This window comes from Tamandua tetradactyla, chromosome 7 (assembly GCF_023851605.1).
Source record: "Tamandua tetradactyla isolate mTamTet1 chromosome 7, mTamTet1.pri, whole genome shotgun sequence".
Taxonomy (NCBI): Eukaryota; Metazoa; Chordata; class Mammalia; order Pilosa; family Myrmecophagidae; genus Tamandua; species Tamandua tetradactyla.
The window spans coordinates 158,533,657-158,555,932 of NC_135333.1; the positions used below are offsets into that span (position 1 = coordinate 158,533,657).

Sequence of the window (22,276 nt, forward strand, 5' to 3'; positions counted from 1 at the left end):
CACTTCCTCCCCAGCATTTCTAAGCATTCTTTAGCAAAGGATTCTGACAAGGAAGGAAAGAGGTCAGCAGCTGTGGCTGTTTGTTACCTTGTCACCCTGGTAACCTCTTTATTGCCATTCATGAATATCCTAATCTAATACCTTAGCAAGGTACTCTTTGTGGCTTCAATTTTCTTCTGCCACTACAATTTTCCTGAATAACCTGGAATATTCATTGAGAATATGCAGCCAGTTCATTCTGTGATGTTATCTTTATTTAAAGCAAAAAGATTAATTTCATAAACCGCACCTGGAAGACATTCTGAGGACAACTTTGAATATTAGAACCTCCCCTGCTACATACCCCATATGTCCCTTATAAACTGATACATCAGTGCCCACTGAAAAATTTCTCATAAAATTGACCACTTCACATGTAGGTACAGCTAAGGAGCTGAAGAACAATACACATTCAATAGCCAAAATAGTTATTTATTAATAATTTAAGGTTTTACATTCTTATAATAAATTCCAGCTCAAAACGTTACACCGTGAACATAATGGAGCAATTTAACTCTCCCTTCTTCACAATCATATTCATTTTATCTATCAAATGGGTATCCATGCTCACACACACACTTCCAGTTTTATACAAATCTTTTCTTTTTTAAAAAAGAAAGAAACCAGCCCAAAGTATTGCATTTGAGGTGACACTCCCTGAAGAATTTTATACAGAGGTAATATACTGTTTAGCACAGCTGAAGTTTAAAAAGAAAAAGTGAGCCCATGATTTTGGTGTCTTTCCCAGATATCCCCTTTGAGACAACACTAGCCAAAATATTTACAAAGGTAAGGCATAGTCAAACTACAGTATAGAAAAAAATCACAAAGAAGATATATGAAAGAGACCGAAGGCAGAACCCTAACAAGGTCTTCATGATAACATTGTCCATGAAAAGATCATTCAGAATCGGTACAGTAAAATCGAGCATGCTGCAAATATACCCTTTGGATTAGAAAAGAGCAAAATTTTCTAGTTTTTAAGAAGTGGCATACTGCTCTTTCTCCCTTTGGATGATTTCTTTTAAACCCATCAAAGAAAAAACAAACACAATTCAAACAAACACTGTCAAGTGATTTAAGATCAAATATTTACAATAATCAAATGGAGTATCAGATTTATTTTTATTTTTGCAAACTGATACCACAAACAGAGCTGAAACCTCTCTTTGGCTCCTCTATATGCAAAATTGAATCAGTCTTCACTGAAGACAATAGTCAGTTCCAGATGCAAAAGGAAACAGCCATCCAAGGCTCTAAAGAACAATTGCTCCTACCCTACCATTTGGTCCTACCCTATATACCTGGAAGTCCTTGAATTCCAGTCCCTGCATGGGTAGGCTGTACACATGGGTGCAGAGCAGACCTACTGCCTGTATCTACAGTATGAACTGTTCTTCCAAAGAGAAGGGAGCAAATCTCTCCCTCTGTAATAACCAATTCCGTACTTGGTAACCTTGTCTAATACAGACAGCTGGTGTCATTTGGACACCTGGGGCCACGCACAAAGAAAGCAGCCCAAGGGATGCTGCCAAGAGAAACTGCTGAAGGAAGGGTCACATCCCAATGAGGAGGGGTGCACAGCCCTTTCACGTGGATTGCAGGGAGTCCACCTGATAGACATTCTGGTTGGAGGGGGTGGTGAAATACAGCTGCTGCGTGGGGACCCGGTTGTCACAGGGGCTGCTCAGTCCCAGAGTCCTCTCGAAGTCTAGAAGCTGGCCCATGAAGTTGAAGTTGGGGGAGATGTTGGATTTCTTCATCTTGACAATGTCATAGGCATCATTCATTGACAGATTGAGCTTCTGCATGAGATAAGCCACAGTCACGGTGACCGATCGGCTGATACCAGCCAAGCAGTGCACCAAGACACCGCAGTTTTTGCCCCGGGCTTCATCTGTGAACACACAAAAAGAAAGGCAAGATTTCAGTAGACCAAAAAGTCACCCTTTGTGCATGATTAGTCCACATACTGAATTAAATTTAAAAAAAAATTAAGATAAATAATCGTGTGTGGAGGTTGAGCCCCGCAGGCAGCAGAAAATGTGTCATTGAGATAAAACATGTACAATGGGGCACAATTACATATTTCAGATATTTTCTGAAAAGGGAGCTTTTGTATTATGTTTCTGCCAACAAAAAAACTCCTTAATGTGTGCATTCTTTGCCTCAGCATGTGAATACCAGCAACCCTGCAATATGGTCGTGAATGCCTTTTACACAGACAAGCAGGCTGCAAGGGTCTATTAAATTATTCTCCAACTGTTGTGCAGCTAACAATGGAGGTATTCAGGCATTTTAAAAGAGAGAGGGAAGTCACAGGGGACAGCCCATTAGGAGGAACAGGATGTCGACATGGCCTGAAAATGAGTGCCTTTGTAATAGGAAATGCATTACAATGCCTGGAGATTCGCTTCTCCCAGGCTTCCAGCCCACAGTTCTTCCTGCTGGGTTCACGTTACCGCAGTGTCTGACGGTTACCGGTATCCCAGTATCATTCAATTGGATTACAATATTTAGCATTCATACCGCTTTTCAACAACGCGAGCTCCTAAAATTAACTCCCAGTTCTTTTAAAATCATAAAGCAGCGTTAAAACTGCCGTCTACAATGAGAACTTCTATCTAGCCCCTTCCGGAGTCTAAAGAGTGTGGGAATATTCTGTTTTATTATTAACGGGCGCCCCTTTCAAATGACTGGCTTTAAAGTTTCAAGGAACAGAGAGCATATCAGATACACCTGTGGTCTGCAGTCACGTCCAAAGCACTTTTTTCTTTCTTTAGCAAGAAAATACTGTGTTAAGAACGCCCTGGGAAATTAGAGACCTGCAATCCGACAAATTAGCAAACAGTGAGAACGATTAAAAGCTTAAACTCTATGAGTGGCTGAGAGTTTTGCACTTAAAAGTCAGAGCAACGACTGTTAATTAGCCTCACCTATGAAAGAAATGGCCTCAGGGAAAAACTGGGACAGGTTTTGGCTCCAGTGATCCGAGATGGGGATCTGCTTGTATTTAAACTCCCCTGCGTTCTCAAAGAGATTCGGCAAATTGGGGGTGACGTTCAAGATGTACTTGATACCGAATTCCTCCAACACGTCCAGGTTAGTGGAGTCCTTGGCACAGCCTAGGTAGAGGAAGGGCAAAATCTCCACCGGAAAGGAAGGTTGGCTGTTGGACAGCGGGCTGCCGTCCGAGTCCGTGGCACTATTGGGGTCTCGGTCAAGGTCAGACTCAATGTCCGAGGAGGAGTCGGAGCTGATCCGCAGGCCTCCGAGCCCCAGTACTGGCAACGGCGGCGAGCTGCTGCTACACGAACCGTCTAGATTGGTCTCGCAGTGCAGGGCGAACTCGGCTTGGAACTTACTGAAGCCACCTGCCAGGACAAGAAAAGCAATCCTGTAACCTGAGCTCTCGTAGTAGTTTTCACAGCTCCCGAGAGCCGCGGCCGGGCGCAGGAAACCTCGGAAGCACCCTACGAATCACCCTCCACGTACAGAGCCAACACAACGAGAAACACACTAAAACGTGCACCCTCCAGAGTGGAACAAACCGCCCGCCTGCCCCCTGGGAACCCCTGTTCTTTTGGATGCGGAAACGCAAAACAATGGCAACTTAAAAAAAAATATTTGAGACTGGAAAGTATCACTCTGCACCCAAATGACCTCTCCTGTAAATCTTAATACAAAATCGAGGTGATAGAAAGCGGGAGAAGGTGGCAGGTGATCCAGATAGCAAGACGGAGAGAACTCGTTGCAAAGAAACTGCCCCGCGCTCGCAGCCCGAAGCGGGTGGATTCCGCGCCAGCCTCCCTCGCGGCTGCGGAACGCACGCGGTTCGCCTCCCCTAGTGGGTGGGCTGGCCCCGGCGGGGCAGCGCGGCCCCTAAGCGCTGGCCAAGCGCAGCAAGAGCCTTCCGTTTCCGCGCGCGTGGTCGGCGGCCCTGCGCCCTCAGCCCAGCCCCGCGCCGCAGCGCCCTGGAGGCGTACCTTCCAGGTAGAAGGCGCGGCAGCCCTCGTCCTTGAGCTTCTTGAGTAGCAGCCCCAGCACCGACTCGCCGCCGGTGTTCTCGTTCCAGTCGCTGCTGCTCTCGTCGTAGAGCACCACGGTGTCAGTGCCACAGCGCCGGGTGAAGCGGTCCCGGTCCTCGCCGCGCGTGAAGAGCGCGCGCACCGGCAGGTTGCCCTTCTGCAGGCGTCGCAGCATGATGCCCGGGATGGCCACGTTGATGGCCGACTCGATGTGCGACGACTCGTACAGCTCTTGCGGCCGGCAGTCCATCAGCAGCAGCCGCTCGTTGCCCAGCTCCAGTTGCTCGTTGAGCCACGCCACTGTCTTGCTGATCGCCATTTCCGACGCGAAGGGCGCGGGTCTGAGCGTATCTATCATGGGGGTCGAGCTGCGAGCAAGGGCAGGGTGCCTACCAGACGCCCCTGGGGGCAGTCATAGGCCGAGCGCGCCGCGCGAAGCTGCCGCTCCCGGAGCTGGGTTTGATTCCGCCTCGCCCTTCCCAAGCCCGGGTGAGCGCTTGGGGAAGGCGAGACAGAAGTGAAGCCGGCGGCTGCCTCTGCACTGGCTTGCAGTACCTCTCGGTGTCAATGAATCTCTCTGAATGAAGCTGCCCAGACAGTTTTGTTCTTCCCCAGCGAATGAAATCCAATTATTTCGGACTCCGTGCTACTGGAGAAGGGAGCCGGGGGTGGGGGGAAAGTCCAGCGGCTCCTGATCCCTCCCTCCAAGGCTTGCACCTCAAATCCACCCGAGCGTCTTTCTCATCGGATTATTCAAGGCTTGATTTGCTCACCGTCCCTCGGACTCAGCCCTCGCACACCCCCTGCGCGAGGCAGCTCCTCAATGGATACAAACAGCGAGCGTCTCAATGGATACATTCTCCGGGCCAGCCAATGAGCGCGCTGCGGAAGGGGCTGTTGCCGTGGGGACGGGCCGGCTGGAACAGGTTGTGTTGATGAATTGTTAATGAGTTTGTCATTCACAAAAACGGAAAGGAATTTCCGCTCCGGATAAGCCCCAGTGCAAACAAGCTGTAACAGCGGGCTCGGCAGGAGGAAGGAGAAATAAGAGGCGGCGGCGGCGGAGGAGGAGGAGCAGGGCACATAAACCAGGGCACTTCAGTTGTCTCTTGTTTCCTTCTGTTGAGAGTTCACACTTCGCCTCGGAACTTTTGCGCACAAATGGTGCAATTAGCAGGCACAAAACCCTTGTTCGTGACGCCTGTGCTCACGAGTTACTTTTTTTTTTTTCCTTTTTATTCCCTTCAAACTCATTTGGACCCGAGTTCACTTTAGCCCCCTGCCCTCCTTTAGGCAGTGTGTGGCATTTATTTGCCAGTTTTTAAAATCCAGCTCTGTTTGCTCTGATGTTCTTTTAGCCGAGGCTGTGTTGGGGCTGGTGAACTGCCTGGGCTTTAGTGACCGATGAGGTGTTAAATGTTAATCCAGCGTCTTTCGAAACAAACTAGGATTTTGTCGAAACACTTTAAAGCAAGCAAACAAACAAATGTCTTGTTGTCCAGAAAAGCAGAATAAAGCCCCTTTTTATTGGTGTTTCAATTTACATTTTTAAGACAGTGGAAGCTGCAGAAATAAGGTCGTTGGGCAGTTCCATGCTTTTATTCCGCTCCCGCAGCGTGGGGCGTTATGAGCTATTGTTCCCGGGATCCAAGTCAGCCCCCATTCACCCACTGCACGGTGGAGGGGGTGTGTGTGTGTGTGTGTGTGTGTGTGTGTGTGTGTGTGTGTGTGTGTGTGCGTGCGCACGCGTCAATCATTTCTGGGCAGCTACCTTGGCTTCCGACCAGCCGGTCTGGCGAGGCTGCTTGTGCCAGACGCGGGAGGGCATACGGGGGGGTGGGCAGGCCGGCCTGAACTGCCATCGGCCTGGCAGGAGGGAAGTCCTCCCGCAACGCCCGCAGGCTGCGGGGGCGCTGCAGACCGGCTCAGGGATTGGTTACTGTAAACCAGGAGTCTGTTAGAGTGGGGAGTCTCACTGCCCCCGCCCCCAATCCCGCCAGGCCGCCGAACTCCCCTCGGGGCCTGGCCTCCCCCACCCCCCTTGGCAGCTCGGACGCACGCGGAGCTCCGGCTGCGCCTGCGCGTCGCCCTCCTTGCCGCCACTCCGCAGCCCCCACCTTCCCGCTCGGCGGGTGCGGGGCGCAGAACTCCCCAGCCGGCGGGTGTGGGGGTGATCGCCGGCCTTCGGGCTTCGCGGCTGTCTGAAATGGGTAAGGGGCAAGGAAGAAGCTCGCCGGGGACCCGTGGCTCCCAAAGAGGGCGGGGAACGGCGGGGAGCGTCTCTGCTGCGCTGCAAAGCCTGCAGGTAACTTGGGAGGTGGCCGCCGGGCCAGCGACCTGCGCTGGGCGGCGGCGCTTCAGAGCCGGGCCAGCGGCCAGATGGAGGCGTGGCCGGCAGGGGGCCGCGGCGACTAGGAGGCGCGTTCCGGGAGCGCAGAGCGCTGTCGTGGTATACAGAACCAAGGCCTGGCCCTCCGGAGCGGAAAACCACCTGTGTGCGGCCGGCGCGGGCGTTGGGGGTGGGGGCTGCTGCGGCCGGAAGGCGCGGACCCTAATCCGGCCTCCACTCCCTAACCCCGGTCGGAAAAGAGACCGCTCATTGTCCTGCCGCCAGGTCGGGGCGGCCGAGGCGGGGGAAGGGCAGAGCGGGGGTGGATTTTCCGGGCGCCGCTCCCGGCACACTGCTCCCACCCAGGAGATAGTAGGGGGCGCCCGACAGCCCCCTCTTCGGAGGTCCTGCCTACTGAAGCCTCCGCTGCAATTTGCATTTTTTTTTAGTCACCCGCCTCTTCCCTGTTTGGGGAACATTGGCTTTAAAAAGGCGGCTTCCAAGGCCCAGGTTGCCAATTTTGGAACTCTGCGGCAGGCGGCCGGTCCCCGGAGGAGCACGGTCCACGTGGGTGGGGGTTGCCTCCCTCTCTCTTCGCGCCTTTTTTGGGCAGCATTTGGAACGCAGCTCCCAGCCCTGCACATTTCGCTGGAAATCTTCCACTGACAGTCGGGGGAGGCCTGCGCTGGAGCTGACACCCCCGAAACGCCCCCGCCGGCTACAGTCCCCATCTCACGACATTTCAGTCCCTGGGACGTAGGGGAGCTGATAGAGGAGGGGCAGGGTGCCCTGCGGCGGAACTGAGGAGGGCAGAAATCTTTCATTCCTGTAAGGAAGTTGGCTTCTCCTCACCTATTTTTAAATGGCTGTTACCTGCGTCTGAGTAGAGGTTTGGGAGCATGAGCCCAACACTCCACACACCTGAAGATCGAAACATTTGGTCTTATCCATGCTTCTCTACTGCCTGACACCCCAGTGCAGCCGACACGAGGTCCTCACGTCGTATTTAATAAAATGGCATTCTCGCCCTCCGGTCCCGAGAGGCGAGGCGTGAAGGGCTTCTGGAATGAGGCAGCCCGGGTTTGAGTTCTGCTCCCGCCCGTTCGTAGCTGTGCGACCTTGGTTTTATCATTTAAACTGTTCTAAGAGCCTTCCTCGTTGGTGTGAAAGGGATAAAACTCTCCGCTGGCAACGTGGGGTCGCCGTGGTGATTGGATGGGCTACGGTGATGTGCCTTCACATGTTAGCTGTTGAAACTTTCTTTTCTTTTCTTTTTTAATCATTCTGAATCGGGAACCTGCAAAATGGCGTGGGTCCTTCGGGATGTTTCTTTCCATCCCATAGACACCCTTAGAGGCCTAACAACCCGCCTGGAACTCTCTCCTCTGCAGCAAAACCCTCAGAGGAACTGCCCCAAGCCAGTTTAATCCATTACAGTTCCACTGTCAAGCCAAGCAGGTAGCTGTCCCAGACCTTAAAATACTTTAGCATGGCCAAGGAACAATGTGCCCAGCTATCTTCTAATTTCTCTCTACTGGTGCCCTTTTAAGCGCTCTGGTCTTTTGTCACAGTCAACTAATGCAATAGAAATAGTGATGGGTATTGGTGTAGTTCCTGCTTGACCCGGCACGGTCTTGATTTTTAGGGGCTTGCGGCATAATTTCGGTCAGTCTTCAGACAACCCCTGTAAATTATCTCCCTTTAGGGAGATTAAGGAATTTGCTACACAGTAGCAAATAACGGAGCCAGGATTTGAAGCCAGTTCTTTGCAGACCCTTAAAGGATGGCAGGGTGCCTGTGGATACCATATTGTTTGCATACTCGTTGCATATTCATTGCGCTGTTTCCTGCCTAAATTTGAAGGATTTCAAAGTCTGCATTTTCAATTTGGACAGCCAGCCTTTTGCAATCTCACCTATTCTGTAACACTTTCCTTCCAGATCTCAAGAGTCAAAAGTTAGGCTTATTTTTCTGCTCCTTTTACATCTAATGGTTTTCTTTGACTGTCTTCACTTCTTCGTTAGTCACCCAATCACTAACTGCTACATTTTCTTTCTCTCTTAGACTATGTGTTAGATGCTAACTCTCACTGCTGCCATTACTTACCTGGTGCTGCAGAGGGGCAGGTGGACCTGGGTTCAAATCTTAGTGCTGGTTGGGAGTAGTACTCTGACAGACAATTCATCCATTTTAGGAAGTAGGAAAGCAGCAGTCAGTCAAACAGACAAGAATTCCTGCTTTCCTGGAGCTTACATTCTAATGAGGCTAGACAATAAACAAAATAATTAATGATACATTATATTAGAAAGTAAAAGTGCTATGGAGAAAGATAAAACCAGGAAGGGAATTCTGCAGTTTGTAAAACTGGGAATATTTATAGTCACTTCAAGGGACCGTGAGAAGCAGAGACAAGTGAGATGCTATATGAAAAGTATAGCACCTGCCTCAAATCTCACTTTCCTAGTTTTAGCAACTGGAAGAATCACAGGCTTCCTTATTTCAGAAGGCCTCAATTCCTTGCTTATGTAAATGGGCAGTTTTTAAAGATTGGGACTACAGCAGATCATCTCTGACCCATTCTCATTGGTTCACAGAAGCAGTTTCACAGGTCCTGGTGTTTCCCACAGAAAATTCCTTAAAAGTTACAAGTCTTTTGGTTAGAAATTCTCACATAGCTGCTGTAGAAACATTCCATCTTTTCAGGCATTTTCCTGGGTTTGGAGATACTTAGCCACTTATGAGACCCACTTGGGTTAGTATGACCTTTAATCTTCTTGAAGTAATCTTGCTGTATACAATGACATTTATTCAGACATCATGTGAAAATAGCTCAACAGATTTTTAGCAAATAGAGAGAGGGTGTTTTGGAAGGTCCAACTAAAAATGTCTCGTGGCATATTCAAGATCCACTTTTAGAAGTTTCCCAGAGAGGCCCTCTAAGTGACTGTCAGTGGCTTTCTGAGCTGCTAGACCTCAGAAGAGAATCTGCATATGGAGGTTATGTTTGAAATAATCTGGTTTAGAGTGAAGGACACATGGGGAACACAAAAATCACCGAGGGGTCCTGACACGTACCTCAAAAAGGTAAGGTACATCTGAACAGCGGGACCCAACAGGGTTTTGCCAAAAGGGAATACAGGCCACGTGCATTGATAGGCTGTATACAAAGAAAGCCAAAGAGAGTTTCAGATATGAGCCACAAGTTAAAATACCACAGACGGCAGCTCCTAGGAAGTGCAGGTGGTGGTTTGCAGTCAAACTGCTTCTTTTCTCATGTGGCCCCTCTGTGTAGCTTGCCCCACAGTGAGGAGCTGCAGGGTTTCATTGGCTGCCAGTTACTGACTTTACCAAACAGTGTGGGGGGGATGGAGGCAGGCAGGCTAGGTTGGACTGTAATGACAAGGTATCTGGGCAGTGGCATTGCCACACCAAATCCACGATGCTATCTGGGGAGTGGTCGGAATTTCCTATAAATGAGATGGCACACATTTCAGGCGTTGGATCTAATCATGCTAAATTAAAAAAAAAAAAAATTATGGTCTTCGGCAGCTTTCTTGTCTGTTTCCCATCACCTAATGAAATGCAGATTAATTTACATCCATTATCCCCTAGAGGCTCATCTAGAATATTCTTTTGAAGCCACACAGTCTCTTGCAGGGAAATATATTAAAGATAATAATGTCGATTTCTTCTTTCTGATGCCTTTGTCCGTTTCCTGACATTGGGAAAGCTTTCATTCTTTCCTCTTAGCCTTCATTTCCACAGAATAGGAAACGTAAAAGTCAATGTAGATGCATATATAAGAAATCATCCAGAAGTTGGCATTTCTGCAGTACTGCCAAGCAGTACTTGGGTTTTTTAAAGAGATGACAGCACTGTGTTACCCATTGCGCCATTTTCAGATCCCCTGCAGTGATCCATAGTGGGGAAGTATGGCTTTCAGGGAGGCCAGAGAGCACAGGGATTCATCTTTGCAGAACGTGTCGGAAAGCACGCTGTGTGCTGGGCGTTAGCCGCCCTGCATCTATGGGCAGGATCCTGCATCTACGTGCTGGATTGTTGCCTTGTGCCTCCTTGTCTGGCCTTATCTCTTCTGATGACTTTTCTCCCCATCTTGTGTTCCTTTTTTTTTTTAATCTACACAACATGTTGCTGTTGTGTAGGGGAAAAACTCTTTCTCTAGGTAGATACCATTTCCTGCCATGCTCTTTTTGCCTTGGCAGTCAGTAGAAATTATTTATGTCTACAATACAAGGAATGCCTTAATGCAGTTTCTCAACAGTGAGAATTTACAGATGCTCCACGAATGAATTGGTGGAGCCACAGAGATCCCCCAAAATTCCCGTCTAAGAAGCACTGCTTTAGGCTGTTTGGTGAGTTAATTATAAATTATGCTTGGATATATCGTGAAAATGATGACATAATGAGAATACCAAGATTTCTGCACGTAATTCGAACTATAATGTAACCCCGCAAGTAGACCACAGTCTTATAGATGTGGAAACCTGGGCTCAAATGTCAGGTAACTACTGCAGAATCCAAACTCACATCTCAGTCCTTTGAAGCTTCTTTAATACATTCTGCTGCCTGGGCCACAGAGGTGGCCCTAAACCATGACTCTGTGTTAAATTTACTTTTAGCTCTGTTAAATTTCATCTTGATGATCAAGACTGGGAGTTCCACAGACAAACGCAGATTCTGATCTTGGCTCCCCTACTTTCTAGCCATGTGACTGGGGAAATCATTTAACCTCCCTAGGCCTTGGTTTTCTCATCTGTGAACTGGGATATTACGTCACAGGACTATAAGCCGCAGGAACAGTCCTGAAGCGTTAATGACTATGACCTGTTTTATTATGATGATGCACACATCGCTCTTCATAACTGTTTGTTGTCCTTGCTGGACAAGAATCATGCGATGAAAAATTATTACAGGGTCAGTTTTGTTCTCAGGAGTGGACAGAACAGAGTCGATTGCTTCAGCATTCTTCTTAGTTGCTGAAGTCAAGGTCTCTGTTCATTGAGCGTACAGTGAGGACGGCGGGAATGCTGAGTGCATCTGAGGGATTTCCCAGCACGCAAGGGCTTGTCTGCTCCAGCACAGGTACCTCCCCACTCTGTCGCAGCTGCCTTGTAGCTGTTCCTGTTAACTGCTGACTCTGCGGAAAGGGGGCTGGGGGTTGACTGGCTCAGGCTAGATACCCACTGTCCCTCATTATTCCGGGTTCCCTGTCACTGATGGGAGCACCCATTACTCTTTTGGGTCCTTGCAATTTTAAGGCCTCCTGCATCTAAGAAATCCCATCCTCTGGGAATGTCCTTTGTCACTTAGACTTCATGCCCAGCAGGAGCACGACCGAATCTTCCATTCGGGGGCAGAGAGTGCTGTGTTTGGAAGCCACGTGGTTGAAACGTAGTCTTAGAGAGACCACCGGCTTAGCGCCATTCCTATAGTAAAGCTATAGTAATTCTTGCACATGTATGATTAGAAGGTTCTTTTTTTTTTTTATCACGTCTGACAAGTTTGCACCTCCAGATTTTTCTGGACCCTCCTGAAGTTTTAGATTCCTTATTCAAACCCAAGTCAAAACCCTTGCTAGATGAGGCCCACCTAACCAGTCCCCCCCACCCAAGAAAAGGCTTTATGATGCTATTCCTCTGCCCTTTTGTTACATTGTCTGTATGGTAATTTACTTTTAATCAGTTCAGTATAAGTTTTGTAGTACTCTAACACTTTAGGGACGAACAATTAGCTGTGATATTCTTTGATGTGAATCAACACTTAAGACTTGGTGTCCTGACTTATTATTATTATTTTTTTTAGCTTAAAAATGATGTTAGGTTTTTTCCTGTTGCTGAAATCAGTGGCACTTACGTTATGTGATTGTTAGAAGGGCTATAATAGGATCCACAGATCTTGCACACCCAAAATATTCCTGGCAGCCAGCCCACCTGCCTGGGTGATGGGTGCAGCCTCCAGCACAGGGGCTTGTGAGCCTTGGCTTCACCTAGGATCCTGATTAGGCCACAGGACCTGGCGGGTCTGAGGTTGGGACAGTGCTGTGCTGGGCCTCTCTCGCAAGGTGTGATTCATCTGAGTACTGATGACAGGAGAAGGGACATTCCCCAACCAAGCACAGGTTGTCTGACTATACTTACCTGCTGAAACATAAATTTTTTCATTTATCAAAATCTGGTCTGAGATTTACTTTTACAGTGAGCGTGAAGGGGGATATGGCGAGGAGTGCAGCTTTTACAGTGAGCGTGCAGGGGGATATGGCGAGGAGTGCAGCTTTTACAGTGAGCGTGCAGGGGGATATGGCGAGGAGTGCAGCTTTTACAGTGAGCGTGCAGGGGGATATGGCGAGGAGTGCAGCTTTTACAGTGAGCGTGCAGGGGGATATGGCGAGGAGTGCAGCTTTTACAGTGAGCGTGGAGGGGGATATGGCGAGGAGTGCAGCCTAACTCAAGGGCCCTGAGCCACTGGAGGTTCCTGATTTTTATCAAAAGTATCTGACATTTACTCAACAGCCACATTGGCTCTGAAGCAAAGCTTTTGAAAAATATAGATGCCTGAGTTCCACCCCCAGGGAATGCAACCAAAGTAGACCCCAGGTGCTGGTAGTTTTCAGAATCTCTCTGGGGATTCTAATATTTTACCTGGGCTGAGAAGCACTGACTTAGATTCACAACACATGTCCCCTGTCTACCCCCTTTCTTAGGGAGAAGTTTCCAGTGAGCACTAAGGAGGGCTTCCCGGCCAGACCAACGGGTCTCAAACTCAAAGGTTTAGAAGCACCTGGACTGACTTGCTTGCAGTCTACACCCTGGCTTCTCTGATTCTGATTCAGACCTGGGGAGGGGCACAGGCATTTGATTCAGCAACCAGGAGAGTCTCGTGCAGGTGGACCGCATTTTGAGAAGCTCTGAAGGGTATCCCAGCAGCCAGGTTTCTCACCACTGAGCTCTGGTCAACAAGTGTAAACACTTTCTTGAAGGGTGACTGAAGGTTGAATCAAATAGTACACCTTACCCACAAGTATCAGAACTTCTTAACAGGAAAAATACCATGTTAAACATCATTAGTCTGCTGTCCTTTATAAGCCCAGCACCTGGGCTGGCATGTGCTCTGATTTCTTTTCAAGAGGCCCGAAACCAGGTGCAGACCTGTCTGCCGATGGGTTTGCCTAAAAGGAGGTCTCTCCTGAAAACAGCATCTAATGTTTACTGAGCACGAGTTGCGTATCTGGAATGGAATTGCATGCCGGGGCATATGGACATGAGTTGAGATTCAGGCCCTGTTGTCACAAAAAAATGACCGTCTGACTCAGGAGGTCTGACTCAGGAGGTTAGGCAGCTAGAATATAGCATAAGAAATGCTGTAATTGGAATAGAAAGGAGGTGCAGTGGGAATAAGAGGAGGAAATGGGGGGCAAGGGGCAGGAGTAGGTGTTGAGAAATGTCCTGGAGACACTTTGGAGGATCTAAGTCAGATCCTGGGGGAGAAGGAGGAGAGTTCCTCCTCTCCTCTCCCATCCCACAGTCTAGGCAGGCAGTATGGAAAGTGAAGAGTGGCAAAGAGACAGGAAAGGTCATTTAAAGCCAGATGGAAACGAGCTTTGAATGTCATGCTAAGGAGTTTGGGAATTTTCTTTAGACAGTTAGAAGTCATCAAAGACATTTATACAGAGTGTGACATGATTTCAGAATATAATTCTGGTAACAATGGGGTAAGTAGAGGGAAACTGGAGACAGGAGAACCAATTAGGAAGCAATTGTAATTGACCAGGAAAATGATGCCTGCCAGCCTGCTCCTTATTTTCCAATTTTCCTGTTCCTAAAATAATGTACTTATCATCTTGCTTAGTTTTATTTCTCTTATTTCTGAGGATAGAAATTCATTCAGCCCTCTGTGACTCAGAATCCCTTCCTATTAATAGAAGATGACAAAATGCTTACTTACCTCACACAGGGAGATACGGAGAGATGCTTGTCATTATAGTCAGGAAAGAAGGGAGACTGTTATTCTAAAGGCCAGTGGCATAATTCCGCCTGAGGGAAAAAAGTGCCTTTCCCCCCTAACGTTTTATTATGAATACTTTCAAATCTACAAAAAAAGGTTAAAAGCTGAGTAAAAATAGCAGAAGTCCTGATTGGAAGGAAGCTTCTGCAGAAATCCCAAGAACTACCTTCCCAGGAAATGGCATTTCTACCTCAAGGATCCATCAGAGTTAGGATGCAGGAGCCATTACAAAACGTTTGCTTATAAACACCATTCCCTAACATGGTTTTTGTAAAGAAAAGCCTGTTCTCCCATGGCTTTCCATCATAAACAAAAGTGTAAGTGCTTTTGAAAAAGTATTCCAGGGAAAATAGGGTGTGGGGTGGGGGAATCCCATATTTGTAGAACATGTTAAGTGCAGTCATTTAGGTGAAGGGCTGGACGTCGTGCTTTAAGATTGTGCTTTGCCGTCTTGGCCAAAAGGGGAAGAGAGAAATGAGACATAATAAAGTGTCAGTGGCTGAGAGATTTCAGCGTCGAGAGGTCATCCTGGAGGTTATTCTTATGCATTACATAGATATCCCTTTTTAGTTTATGGTGCATTGGAGTGGCTGGAAGTACCTGAAACTGTTGAGCTGTGTTCCAGTAGCCTTGATTCTTGAAGATGATTGTATAACAATATAACTTTTACAGTGTGACCATGTGATTGTAAAAACCTTGTGTCTGATGCTCCCTTTATACAGGATATGGACAGATGAGTTTTAAAAAAAAGGATAAAAAAATAAATAATAGGGGCATAAAGGGTAAAATAAATTGGGTGGATGGAAAGACTAATAGTCAATGAGAGGGATTTTTCTTTCTATTTTTCTGTAGTGATGATACAAGTGTTCTAGAAAATGATCATGGTGATGAATACACAAGTATGTGATGACATTGTGAGCCATCGATTGTATGCTATATGTGGACTGTATGTGTGTGAAGATTTGTCAATTAAAAAAAAAAAAGTTGTGCCTTGACTTTGGGATGTGCACTGAGGGGTGCCTCGCCGGGCCCTTTCCATCTGCTGCCTGCTTCTCCCCTGGACCATAATGGAACTCTCTGCTCTTTCTGGAAAAGTTGACATTAGTGTCTATCACAAAATGTGCCATGGATTGACAATGCTTTAACTTTCGCCAAAATGACTTTGTCTTCTGCTTTTGAACAATCCATGTTTGATAAATTTGCTGTTAGTGCAAGATATTCTAAGGGATAAAAAGATAAATCAGAGGGGGACACTCGCCTTAGGAAGGTCAGAGGTAGGACTGTGACCTCAGAGAGAATGTTTCAAGGGTAGCATTCATTGTACTATTTTATAACAGTATCAGAGTTCAAGATCCAAAAGGAGGGTTGTGTTAGAGGACAGAGGGGGCCCTTTCATCCCCTGGTTTGGATGATTCAAACTTATAGTGACTCTGAAGGACTTCATTTTATATATGGAAATTAAATCATTCTATAGTGGCATAATTTGAAGACATGTCAGGAATACATGAGGAAAAGATAATACATGCCTTCTAGAGTACATTTACATAACAAATGTTTAGTTCTCTCTAATGGAAGTATTTGCTCTACTACAATAAATTATTTGGATTCATCTTTTCTTAACACACATTTCTTGGAAAACTTACTGGTGAAATTTGTCACAAAGCAATTGAGAGATTACAGATTACAGGAGAACAACCCTTCTTAATGCTTACACAAATTAGTTCTTATTTTAAGGGCAGTCAGTATAAATATCACAGCATCACAGTCTGCATTTCCATACAACTGATCTACTTACTTTTTAGGTTCCTCTGCAGCAGAGAACTCAAGGAAAACGGCTAGAAACGTGGCTACACTGAAAAGAAAGAATTAGTTGTAAGTGCAGAGTAATAAAGATTTATCCATTTATTAATAAAATGTACTGCCATTTGATAATTTTAATTTCTGATTCAATCTTTAAAAGGTACTTCTTCAAAAAATATGTGCATGCTACTTCCAGGTGACTTGAAACTTCAGAATATGAAGTCTGCCCAAGAAGGAGATGAATGTCCCTTTTCAAGTGTATACACATACTATACCAATTTTTCCCCTTTAAAATAAACCATTATCGATTTATTTATTTATTCATTTATTTTTATTTTTTGGAGGGGGTGGTGCCTGGTCCGGGAATCGAACTCAGGTCTCCTGCACAGCAAGCAAGAATTCTACCATTGGACTACCATTGACCTATCTATTCACTTATTTATTTATTTATTTTAAACATAACGACGTACAAACACGAACATTCTTACCATATGGTCATTCCATTCTTGGTATATAATCAATAACTGACAATATCATCACATAGTTGTATATTCATCACCATGATCATTTCTTGGAACATTTGCTTCAATTAAAAAAAGAAATAAAAAGGAAAAAGGAAAAACTCATACATACCATATCACTTACCCCTCCCTCTCATTGATTACTAGTATTTCCATCTACCCTATATATTTTAGCCTTTTTTTCCCCTAACTTTTTTTCTATTTCCCTTATCACTCCCTTTCATTGATTGCTAGCATTTCAAGCTACTAAATTTATTTTAACATTTGTTCCCCCTATTATTTATTTATTTTTAATCCATATGTTTTACTCATCTGTCCATACCTCAGATAAAAGGAGCATCAGACACAAGGTTTTCACAATCACACAGTCACATTGTGAAAGCTGTATCATCATACAATCATCTTCAAGAAACATGGCTACTGGAACACAGCTCTACATTTTCAGGCAGTTCCCTCCAGCCTCTCCATTACACCTTAACTAAAAAGGTGATATCTGTATAATGCGTAAGAATAACCTCCAGGATAACCTCTCGACTCTGTTTGGAATCTCTCGGCCATTGACACTTTATTTTGTCTCATTTCTCTCTTTCCCCTTTTGGTCTGGAAGCTTTTCTCAATCCCTTGATGCTGAATCCCAGCATATTCTAGGATTTCTCCAGGAAGGTTTACACCCCTGGGAGTCATGTCCCACATAGAGAGGGGGAGGGCAGTGAGTTTGCTTGTTGTGGTGGCTGAAAGAGAGAGGCCACATCTGAGCAGCAAAAGAGGTTCTCTGGGGGTGACTCTTAGGCCTTATTTTAAGTAGACTTAGCCTATTATCAATTTATTTTTGAATAGTATATGAGACAGAATTTAAAAGGAAAGAAGTGGTATAGAGTAAAAGCAAATCTCCCCTTGTCACCCAGTTCCTACCCCTACAGGCAACCACTGTTAACCAGACTCCCGGAGAGTCTGTGCATAGACAGGCTTATACATTTATTATTTGATTAATGTATTATACATATAATTGATATTAAACATCAATTATATTGATGTTGTCATTACATAATTGTAGCAAAGAGTTCACACTTAACACGTTTTAGAGATGGGCTAATATCAGAGAACAGAGCTTCTGTATTACTTTTAATGGCCACATGGCATGGGCATAGCATAATTTATTTATTTATTCAGTCTTCCTATTGATGGATATTGACGTTGCCATAGTCTTTTGGCTATTGTAAGCCAAAGCTGCAATGAATAAGTATTTACATATTCAGTCACCTTGTTTGTGAGTATACCTGTAGGATAAATTTTTAGATGCGGAATTGTTTGGTGGGAATATGTAAATTTCTAGTTTGATAGCCATCACCCAAAGCGCCTCCTTTGGAGATTGGACTAGTCTGCATTCCCACCAGCGTTCCTACTGTGTTGGCTGTTTCTACATACCATGGCCAGCACAGGGTGCTCTCAAACTTTTTGTCAGTCTGGTTAGGTGAATATTAATATCTCATGGGAACTTTAATTTAATGTGCATTTCTTTTATTAAGAATCAGGTCGACTCCAGGTGGGTCCCTGGCCCAGGTAAGTCCTGAAACCTAGAGGGCCCAGCCTCTCCAGAACATCAGCTAGTTCCATCTCCCTACCCCATATTACTGACTGCCCCTTCCAACATGAAAAAGTTAAAGTAGCCATTGGCCCAATCCTCCTAAAGAGTGGGATAGAAAGATCAAAGATAATGGTAGAGTTATGCAAGAAGGTAGGGTTTAACAAACGAATATGATTGCTGAATCATTGAATTGATATTTCATTTAGTCTCCAGTATCTTAGAGCAGCTAGAAGTAAAAAACCTAAAATTGTAGAATTGTAACTCATACCAAACTCTGAAATCTGTTCTACAACTAATGTGGCAATGTGCTTTGAAATTTACTGCTTTTTTGTATATATGTTATTTATCACAAAAAAATTTAAAAAGCCAATTATGATGATTAAAAAATATTTATTCTAGCTTCCTATATTCTGGGGCAGCTAGAAGGAAAAGTCTGAGATGATGGTATGGTAGCCTATGAGAAACTCTGGTATCTGCTCTATAACTACTTGTTGAAGAATGCTTTGAAAACTATTGCTTTTTTCTTTCTTTGCTTTGTATATGTTATATTATACAATTAAAAACATTTAAGAAAATCAGGTTGAGTGTCTTTCCTTTTGTTAAACACTTTGAATTTCTTTTCCTACAAACTGTCTATTGATATTCATTGCCCATTTTTAAAATTAGGTTGTTGATCATATTTTATGTTTTACTTTTTATTTTTCAACCGTAATATTAAGTTAATTGTAGCCACCGAACTTAAATGACATTATCAGTCATTAGTTTCAAATAGGAAAATGTAGAACCACTTGCTAATCCTAAAGTATAAAGTACATAACTCACCGATGACTGACTTTTCTTTCTCAACTCATTATAGATCTCATGTTGTAATGGAAACTGTTCTCACTCCTTAGGCTGGCTCAGGGTCAAAGAGGCCTGTGTTTGGTTTGTTTTGTTTGAATCCCAGAAGAGTTGTTGGTTTTATGCTCCTTCTCAGCTATAGATTATCTATGCAAACTTTCTGAGGAATTTGAACTCATTAAAATAACAGCCTGAATGCACTCTCCTAGCATTCACAGTCTCTGCCCTCTGCATAAGCAGAAAAAGATGGACCACAAAATGTCTAAAAGCCTTTGCCCACCCCTCCTCCTCCATAAGGAAGATTATCATCCTACCCGTTGAATACAGAAGTGAAAAAGACCCTTACTTCTCTTTCCCAGTGTGGGGAGGTTTAAAGTATCTTGTTTACAAGCCCCAAATATCACATTGCTCTGGGCAGCTGATATTTCTCTTCTTCTGATTAAAAAAGATGCATATTTTACACAGAACAGAATATTGTGAATCATGAGGATTCTGGCTTGATCAGAAGCACACATCAGGAATTCGTTGGGAGGTAAGAGAGACCTCAGGGAGGACGTTTGTCAGCACAGGGTGTATTGGGAGAGCGAGTCTGTATGTGGTCCTGATTCCCTACACCAGGCCGGGCAGGAGCAGCCAATTCCAGGAAGGAACTGTTAACATCCAGTCACACTGGGAATGAGATAACACTCTCTCAATGGAGAATTAGGTGCGATTTAGGAAACATATTTCCACCCAGAGACACTTCCCTGGAGCAACTCTAGTTAACCTTCATGAGAATGATAGATATCCAATTATCCCTCTTACCAAGGAGAAGATAGGCGGGAGGCAGGACTGAATATATAACATAGGATTTAAAAGCAAAAATCGTCGTGTCACTTAAATTCCCTAGAAAACAAAACGTGAGGCAAAGGTTATTCGTGAAGGCTGTGTTAGGAGGCGAGAGCCAGGGAGGAGTTGAGGCGAGGTGGGGAAGGGACAGTCCAAATAGAAGTTGGTGTGCTGAGGGACTGAGCGTCACTTCCCGAGTGGCCACAGTCAGTTGTTTTGTCCTGTAGGTTGCTTTGGAACCACCCATCAAGTGGGGCTGAGGGAGGCTACAGAGGAAGTGGGTTTCTCGACTCTGGTTCAAGTTGCACTCCAGCACTTCTGGGTTGTTACCCAGCCACCGCAGGGAGCCACGGAGGAGGCCGGATTCCCGTCTCACCAAGCTACCTGGAAGAGCTGGGAGCAGAGTGGTCCAAAGGCACAGGAGTCTCGTCAGGACAGTCCTGAGCCCTGGACCGGTGCAGCAGGGGAGATGGGTCCTGCCAGAGGCCCTCCCACCGCTCCCTGGAGGCAGACTGGCGTTCAGGATGTGGGGAGTCTTAAGAGGCACAAAAACTGGTCTGACTCAGTCATGTCTTAAAACAGTGGAATAATGCAGGAATTAGTGCTTTTGTGGAGATTAATATGAATGACTTTCAAATTAATTAAACGAATCACCAAATCACAATGGGGGTGGAAATTCTACTATTAACAAGAGTCACGATTGCCGAAATATTTTGTGATTATTCAGATTGATTTCTGTACTGAGCTTACTCATTCTTAATCAGATGACTTTTATTAAAATGGATTTTTAAAGAAGTGTTCATTTTTTTAAAATGCTCTTAAATGGTCTTAACTGCAGTGCTTTGTTTTCCAAGGAATAGACAGTTATTTGTGCTAAGAAATGTATTCCACCTTCTAGATGCATATTTTACCAAAACACCTATTGACGAAGGAAAAGAAGGACAGACTTTTAGCTTCCCGCACATTTGTGTGCTCACAGCAGGGTCCTGTGTAGTAAATTGTGGTGTGGGTCTAGGTGAAGGGGGACAGATGACGGAGATAGAGATAGAGAAAGAAAAAAAAAAAGCAATTAAAAAGGGTCTATGGATGAAATGAACTTCATGATATAAAAATAAAATTGTAAATGCTTATCTACTTTATACCCCCAGATGACATTTGGAAATTTACCTAGAAACAGCAACAGGACTAAATGAAACTTTCTGAAAAACTTAGTTTTTCAAACAGCACATTCCCTTGGAATCAGTGAATTCTAGAAACTTATTTCAGGGATCCAAGTGGAAAAATGCTACCAAGATACCAGAATGGGGGTCATTTCCACACTTGCAGCAGGAAGCAACTTTGGAGGGCAACACATGAGCACTTTCCCTCTCCATCCCTGACACCTTTGTGTCTTTATAGCCTTTTCATGCCCCACAATCAACCCCCTCCCCAGGACAATTTGTTTTCCTGCATAACCTACATTTGTATGTATGTGAATTTACAGTCTCCAGCCTCTAGCTCCCCTCTGGGCATTTGCCAGTGCTTTATGAGTCAGGGGGCTTGCACTGCAGCATCGGCAGGCCATTTCCATACTTACTTCATGTCCTGCAGGAGACAAGGAAAATAATATAGCATGAGAAATTCTGTTGCCACTACTTGAAAGTTTCTCACTTTTTCTTTACAAGGTTGAATGTGGAAACTTCCAGGACGGGATAACTAGTCCAAACCATGCCTGAGCCTGAGTTTCCCACTCTCCCCGGAGTTTGGATGTCTGAGATGAACAGTGGATGTGGATTCACATGTTCGTACCTGAGCGCGGCACAGCCCCCACCCTGGAATGAATGTGCACTCCCCAAAGACTCCAGAGGGTGGTGGAAGGAACAGCGCCGACAGCTCAGTGCCCACACACTCAGCCATCTGCCATTCCAACCACACGTCCCTCCCCCCATTTCCTGAGAATGATTCATCTCTTCTGCTGCTGCTGCTTCAAAGATAACTGTGTAGGCATTTAAGGAGGGGGAAGTCATTAAGAAAAGTGGAATCTGGAGTTATTAGGATGAGGTAGAGCTGATTAAACAGTCTGGAACTTCACAAAGCAAACAGTGCAGGATGTGGTCTCTGGGCTCTTGGTCTCTCCTTTTGGGGCATCGTTTCAACAGGTAACATCAACTCTGAACAGTCAATATCCACCCCGAACAGGGCATCAAATCGGCTGCATGTAAACCCTGAGTAGATGAATTGCTAAATAGAGGAGGAGGAGAGAACAGGAGGGGACCGCGGTTCCAGGGAGGGGAAGGAGACCCCA

General features: G+C 45.5%; 2 protein-coding genes across 2 annotated transcripts; one reads left to right on the top strand and one right to left on the bottom strand.

The window, feature by feature from the left end:
* Positions 1–450: 450 nt before the first annotated feature.
* Positions 451–4,985, bottom strand: DUSP6 (dual specificity phosphatase 6). Its single transcript, XM_077111565.1, has 3 exons — positions 4,026–4,985; positions 2,976–3,413; positions 451–1,936 (listed from the first exon to the last, which is right to left on the bottom strand). Exons 1-3 carry the CDS (start codon positions 4,423–4,425, stop codon positions 1,629–1,631), a joined length of 1,146 nt encoding a protein of 381 aa, XP_076967680.1. The 5' UTR covers positions 4,426–4,985; the 3' UTR covers positions 451–1,628.
* On the top strand, positions 4,424–21,649 carry LOC143690721 (uncharacterized). Its single transcript, XM_077168290.1, has 4 exons — positions 4,424–4,556; positions 6,068–6,277; positions 19,630–19,696; positions 20,220–21,649. The coding sequence occupies exons 1-4, from the start codon at positions 4,424–4,426 to the stop codon at positions 20,434–20,436; spliced, it is 627 nt and encodes a 208-aa protein (XP_077024405.1). The 3' UTR covers positions 20,437–21,649.
* The last annotated feature ends 627 nt before the right edge of the window (positions 21,650–22,276 follow it).

Coding starts and splice junctions, on each gene's coding strand:
- LOC143690721 (XM_077168290.1), top strand. CDS start 4,424: ATGGGGGTCGAGCTGCGAGCAAGGGCAGGGTGCCTACCAGACGCCCCT. Junction 6,278..19,629: donor TTCGCGGCTGTCTGAAATGG/GTAAGGGGCAAG, acceptor TATTTTACACAG/AACAGAATATTGTGAATCAT. Junction 19,697..20,219: donor CATCAGGAATTCGTTGGGAG/GTAAGAGAGACC, acceptor TTTGTCCTGTAG/GTTGCTTTGGAACCACCCAT.
- DUSP6 (XM_077111565.1), bottom strand. CDS start 4,425: ATGATAGATACGCTCAGACCCGCGCCCTTCGCGTCGGAAATGGCGATC. Junction 3,414..4,025: donor CCGCGCCTTCTACCTGGAAG/GTACGCCTCCAG, acceptor TTGTCCTGGCAG/GTGGCTTCAGTAAGTTCCAA. Junction 1,937..2,975: donor TGAGGCCATTTCTTTCATAG/GTGAGGCTAATT, acceptor GTGTGTTCACAG/ATGAAGCCCGGGGCAAAAAC.